At 33.6% G+C, this 7,125-nt stretch overlaps 2 protein-coding genes across 2 annotated transcripts; both read right to left on the reverse strand.

Moving 5' to 3' along the window:
• Nucleotides 1-653: 653 nt before the first annotated feature.
• Nucleotides 654-1,475, reverse strand: LOC114292452 (receptor-like protein kinase ANXUR2). The gene has a single exon (XM_028236416.1). The coding sequence runs from the start codon at nt 1,473-1,475 to the stop codon at nt 654-656; it is 822 nt and encodes a 273-aa protein (XP_028092217.1).
• Nucleotides 1,476-1,479: 4 nt separating this feature from the next.
• LOC114318183 (receptor-like protein kinase FERONIA) lies at nt 1,480-2,547 on the reverse strand. Its single transcript, XM_082880749.1, has one exon. The coding sequence runs from the start codon at nt 2,545-2,547 to the stop codon at nt 1,480-1,482; it is 1,068 nt and encodes a 355-aa protein (XP_082736875.1).
• Between the last annotated feature and the right edge of the window lie 4,578 nt (nt 2,548-7,125).

The following is a 7,125-nucleotide window of genomic DNA, read 5'->3' on the forward strand; positions in this document are numbered from 1 at the left end:
TCAAACTCCCCGCTCGAGCGGACAGGCCAAAATCTGGGCAACTAGTTTTGGTTTCTAAACTCAACCAACCTGTAACAAACCTGCCCAACACATCCTATAACTCAAATACAAAATAAGAAAGGATGTAAACAAGATAATAACCAACTACCAACATCCACGGACACATGTCCGGATCACTATACAACAAGGGTAAATCCGGGATCGCTATAAATAGTCCACTTTCTCCTCCAATGATACTACCATGGAGTATCACGTGATCGAACTCCCAGACTATCGAATAATCACAAGAAATGCATGCACCAAGCTAAACCAAGTATAGTTCTAAAAAATAAAAACAGCTAACCCAAATAGATATTTATGTGAATTTTTTTTATTTTTTTATTTTAGAAGATATATTACAAATAGGGAAAATTATATTTTATCCTCTTGGATTATCACCCTATCAAATTAGACAATTAACCATGAAGGAAATCCCAACACATTCACGAGAACATAAAAAATTCAACGATCACAAGAGAAAATCTCATCAATACAAACATCCAACTATGAAACATTCTCTAACATACACCAACATATGACAAACATAACAAATAAATAAAAAAAAGTAAAGACGTACATGTAGTTTAAAAGAGTCAAATCCAAAAGCTTCTTAATTAACGAATTAATTCATCAAAATCTGTGTCTGACAGGTACCCATTCGATCCTCCGTCAAGATTTGAAGCAAGATCATCAGCAAGATCATCATCAACATTTGATGGAAAAAGACGCAAATCACCAATTGTCCAGTAACCATCAGTAGAGAAAATGCTACAACAGTAAACGTCAATCACAGGTAACTCAGCACCAATCTCAAAATGATTCTCCCAAGCCTCCTGCAGTAGTAATGCAGATTGGAGGTTCCTTACCACATTGTCTATCGAGGGTCGCCAGTTGTCCTGATCAAGTAGACAACTTATTGCAATATCGACAAATTCCTTCAAGCATTCGGGTGCTATTTTCCCAATCAGATTTGGATCAATGATTCGATCAATGGTTTTGATACTATTCATGAACTGATCTACTAATGACTTGCAATCCCCATCTAGCTCATAATATGGCTTCTTAGCACACAATACTGACAACAACACCATACCAAATGAATATACGTCAGATTTTGTTGTTAATTTTCCGTGCATCCAGAGCTCTGGTGCCCTATATCCCATAGTACCGCAAACATTTGAATCCGTTAGTGTTACAAATGTAGTGTTATTGGGTATTAATTTGGAAAACCTAAAATGAGTAAGTTTTGCAACCCAATTCTCGTCCAACAGAATATTAGCTGGCTTTATGTCACCGTGGATGACTCTTTGCTTCGCATTCTCATGGAGATGTTGTAGTCCTAGAGCTGCACCAATGCAGATCTTGAGTCGTTCTTTCCACAGAAGTGTATTGTTGTTTGTGTTGGACAAATGATCTTCCAAGGATCCATTCTCCATGTAATCATACACGCCAATTAACTCTGGTTTCACATTGCAAAATCCAATCAAAGAGACTGTGGGGGTGATTCTCGAGCAGGCAGTGTACCTCAATGTCAGCCCAATCCTCTTCCCAATTTTGCGATGCCAAGGCATTGAACCTTTTGATCATAACAATACTAGTTTCCCCATCCAAAAATCCTTTGTACACCTTGTAAAGTCCATTGGTTTCAATCCAAAGAAGCTTATTGAAATCATTTGTGGCTGCTTGAATATCAGCTAGTGAGAAATGACGGTGTGGTTGGTTAACACCGTCTGAAAGTGGTTCCAAAAACAAATCCTTTGACAGTCCACTCTTAGAACTGTTTTCCTTTCTCTCCCTCCACCAACGATTCATACCTTTAGGCACAATTACAAAACCCTTTAACGCCTTTCCAATTATTCCCTCTGATCTTCCTTTATGTTGTGACAACAATGCAAGATCAAGGCTTCCCACCACTTCAGCCATTGTAGGCCTTTCCTTTGGACGATTATGTAAACAATTGTCGGCAACTTCTACAAAACACTTCAAACTCTGCGGTGTTATTCGTTCACTCAAAGAGGGATCAATGATTAGATCAAGCTTTCCCTTTTTAATGCAATCTTGAGCCCACAGGATTAAACTAATTTGCTCCTCCTCGAGTCTTTCATCCACGGGCGGCCTCCCACAGAGCACTTCCAACAACACCACACCAAAGGCATACACATCAGATTTCTTGGTTAGTCTGTGGGTATAGAAATAATCTGGATCTAAATAGCCAAATGTACCTTTGACTCTCGGACTAACGTGGGTTTCTGAATTGCGTGTAGTGCCTTTGGACAGCCCAAATTCTGAAATCTTGGCTACCCAATTCTCATCCAACAGAATGTTTGTGCTATTCACATCTCGGTGTATGAAACTTTGATCGGTACCAGTATGAAGGTAGTCTAACCCTCGTGCTGCACCGATGCAAATGTCGAGCCTTCGCTCCCATGTGAGATGAAAAGTACTAATTTCGGTTTGGTTTCTTCTACTTCTTTTGTAGAGATGATCGGCAAGGGTCCCACGGGCCATATATTCGTAAGCAAGGATCATTTCCTGGCAATCACTACATTGGCCAATCAGAGCAACGAGATGAGTATAGAAAGCATGTTGATCTCAGTCCAGAACTCTTCTGCACCCTGCTTGAACTCTGCATTCAACCGCTTTATGGCGACAGCTGTAGCACCGTTGTCGATGAACCCCTTGTATACCTTACCAAATCCGCCAACCCCAATAACTAAATTTTCATTAAAGTTGATTGTGGTTGATTGTATCTCAGCTAGTGAAAAGCGACGGCATGAGTACTCGGATTCAATCACAACACTTGAAATTGCATCATCAGCTGCTAAACCTGACATATCTGTGATATTTGGGAGTCTAAATAATATGGAAGAATATACCAGTAAAACTAGAAGATGATCAAAGATGAGTTTTTGAGAGATGAGAAAGAAACACAGAACAGAGTGGTCTCTGATTGAAATTAATTTGTGGTCCATGTAGCGCACTGACGACTGGACTTAGGGAATAGAATTCAACACTCGGTGTGCAGAAGTTATTGGTTAGTCCATGGCAAGGCTATGTGGCACTTCACAAGCATTGTGATTGGTGGAAGGGTTGAGGCCCACAATTTTATATTAAATGATTAAAGAATATAAAAAAACATAAGAATTTGTGATTGGTCTAATATGATCACGCAATATCCAAGATCAACTAATAATTTTTCTTCTGTGTGTGACTTCAATGTGGACCCCCATTTCACCAACCTTACAGTGTGATTGTGGGCCCTTCCTCTTCCTGTGTGTAAATTCATGACTTATTGTTACATAATTAAGTAGTTTTAATGTGTAGTATTACCTAACTCCTTAGAGTCTAACTCTAATAGGTTTAGAAAATAGGCTTGTATATATTTTTCTTTTAGGAAATAGTTAAACAATTTCAAATGAGGACTCAATAAATTATAAAGTATAAAATGGAACTTAAACAGTTTGGTGTCCAAAAATATGATTTTTGAGTAATTGGTACTTTTTTATTTTTGAACTTTTTTTTAATCCTTTTCAAACCGTTTGAGTGCATCATCACTGATGTAACCAAATTGTTATTGGCCAAAATTATTTATTGTTGAATGTATGATATGTAGGCTTAAATTATCTGCTTCTTTCTCTATGAACTTGTTAGGGATGCATTGGTTAATTTTTTTTAGATAAATTACAATTACACCTTCTGAAATTTATTTAAAATATAAATTATCTTATATGTTTTTAAAAATTAAAAATGCCCCTTGTTAAAAATTTTCATTTATTAAAATTATACAATTTCTACTTACTCAATAATAAAATTGTAAAAATTATTAATTGAAATACATTTATAATATCATTAAAAATTATTAATTAATTAATAAAAAGGTTCATCTGAAATTGGATTATCCGATGCTTTTCTCTCATTTCTATCTTTTCTCTCTTTTATTATTGTATATTTTATTCTTTATTATTTCTGTTGTGATTGTTGTGTGGTGGGATGATGGAATAGGTCAATCTGCAAAAAAGGGTTGGAAAGGGGTTCCAATTCTAATTCATTTTAATTTAGTTGGGTCGCTTGCTTTTTCTTTAAAATCTGAACCTTTGTTTTCCTATGATACTAGGAATGATCATTTTTTCACAAATTAAAAGACTAATTTGATCTTTGAAAAATCTAGAAATCCCCTAGATGTTGATTTGTGATTATGTATCAATTTTAAGCAGAATATAACAATCTCAATCAAACAATCAAGACAAAGAGACACAACGATTTAACGTGGAAAAAACAACAATTGGACACCTCCAACTGTGATCAAAAAACCACGGGCAACAGCCACAAAACAATCCACTAAGAAGATTTAAAGGAATTACACAGGTATACTCTCAATTACCTAGCGAATCCACAACGCATAATTGAACCAACCTCTATGTGCCTCTTCCAACCTGTCTTCACCTCGGAATTGTCTTTACGATGAGCCACCTCGGAATCCACCAAAGCTTCAGGCTCGAATTCTTCAGAATCCACCGAAGAATAACTCTCTTTTTTGTAGAACAAAACACAACCTTTGATGTACTCTCTTTAAATCATGAGTTGAATATTCAATAAAACATCAAAGAAAACTAGCAAAATCTCTCCAGATATAAACCTTAAGATCCAAAAAGAAGATCTGGAGTAGTTCCTCTAATGTTGGGAGAAAACCAACTATTTATAGAAAATCAAAGCAATCCTAGTTTCAGAAGAAAACCAACTCTTTAACAAATCTGGAAATCTGGGATCGCGCGGTCCGCTCGAGCGCCCTTTTCTTCGCTCGAGCGGAGACTTCAAATTCTGTGATTTCATACAGGCTCCACGCTCGAGCGTCGGTTTTGCCGCTCGAGCGGCGAATCACACCATCCAGTATTTTTTCAGGCGACTGCAGAGATGCTGAGAGCTTCCAATCCCCACTCGAGCGTCCCTTTCCCCGCTCGAGCGGGAAGGCCAAAACTAGAAAAACTGGAAAAATATAACATGATCGGACAGGCAACTTTGAATGTATTTTTGAACGCTTTATCATCACAAACGAAGTGGACTTGGCTAGGACATAATCAGCGAAGTGGCAATCTTGAACGCTTTATCATCACAAACTTCTCTGAAAAGCACAATTCGGGTTGGATTCGCATCTAAACACTTATAGCTTCACTGAAATAAAAAGTGCGAATAAAATTACAACTCAAAGGAGTTTTGTCAAACGAGATTGCCAAGAAATAAAACCTAACAATCTTGTTGGATAATCGTGCAGGAGCCCCTTTTGGATTCGTTTGTGCATCTATATAATCTATCTATCTATCTATCTATCTATCTATCTATATCTACACTATATATTAAGTAAAAGGGGGTTTCTAATCCCCAAAGCATGTAGGAGCTCCAATATGCCAATCCTAATTTTCTAATTTTTTTTAAAAAAAAAAAATTAACCTCAGCATTTATTAACTTCTCTCAACCCATAAGACTTTTTGACTTCTCTCATAATTATTGTAGTACATTTTCTAAAACAAATAATTTGTATATTAAAAAAATTTAAAACAAATATAAATATCTATATTTATATCTATATCTATATCTATCTATTTATTTATATATATCTCTAACCCACAAGTTTTGTGGGAGTTCCAATATCCGAACCTTAATTTCTTAATTTTTTTGATTTTTTTGAAAAAAAAAAACTTAGCATTTATTAAATTTTTCCGAGTCTTTTTAGCTTGTCCAATACACACACTCTATTTAACTTTTTACATACCTATTGCAAACAGTGAGTCTCATTTTTGTTTTCTCCTTCTTGACTTCTCACTTCTGCACTTTCAACTTCAGTGACCACATATACAAACAGTAAGTCTTCTTTTTGTTTTCTCCTTCTTGACTTTTCCTTTTGTTTACTGTTTTAATATTGTAGTTAGATAGCGTATAAAAATATTTGTGATTTGTTTAGCGAATAAAAAATTATAATTTGATTTTTTAATATGATTGAAGTTAGATAAATATAAACTCTCACAAAGAGAAAAATGTGATTATAATTAGTTGAATGATTATTTTTTTAATGTGATTGTAGTTAGTTTAATAGCTCTTTTTTTTCATTTGTTTATTTTATTATGGGAAAAATGTGATGTGATTGCAGTTTGTTCAATGATTCTTTTTTTTAATATGATTGTTGTAGTTAGTTCAATGTTTTTTTTTAATGTTATTTAATCTTTTTATTTACTATTTTAATTTTATTTTTAATATGATTGAAGTTAGATAAACATAAACACTCACAAAGAAAAAAATGTGATTGTAATTAGTTTAATGGTTTTTTTTTTTTTTTTTAATGTGATTGTAGTTAGTCAATGGTTCTTTTTTCATTTATTTTTTTTTATTTATGAGATAAATGTGATGTGATTGTAGTTTGTTCAATGGTTTTTTTTTTTTTAAATGTGATTTAATCTTTCATTTACTGTTTTAATGGTTTTTCTTTACAATTATTTATGAAAAAAATATGATTGTAGTTAGATAGCATAAAAATATTTGTGATTTGATTTGATTTTTTTCTGATTTGATTTTTAAAGTACCAATTATTGATAATGATTGGATTGTATTTTGAAAAACAAATTGTAATTGATTTTTTTAACTCACTGTGTTTTTTGAAAAAAAAAATAATTGTGTTTTTTTAACTATCAATTCACTTAAGGCCAAGTTTGGCAACACTAGAATAATCCATCTTTTTATCTTTTTATCTTTTTTCCATCACATCACTTTTCTACTTTTCTGCACATCTTTTCGTAAAAAGACAAAAAGTGCACTTATTTAGGTCATCCCAAACAACTAATTTGTGATTTTATTTTTAACTCATTGTGTTTTTTGAAAAACAAAATGGATTGTACTCATTAGGGTCACATAATGTACCAATTATTGATGATGATTAGATTGTATTTTGACCCAAAAAATTGTAATTGATCTTTTTAACTCACTATGTTTTTTGAAAAATAAATCATTGTGTTTTTTAATTATCAATTGACTTAATTTGTGATTGATTTTTTTAATTATTGATGATGATTAGATAGCATTAAAAAAATTGTGATTTGT

This window comes from Camellia sinensis, chromosome 7, assembly GCF_055761805.1.
Source record: "Camellia sinensis isolate YWXY chromosome 7, ASM5576180v1, whole genome shotgun sequence".
Taxonomy (NCBI): domain Eukaryota; kingdom Viridiplantae; phylum Streptophyta; class Magnoliopsida; order Ericales; family Theaceae; genus Camellia; species Camellia sinensis.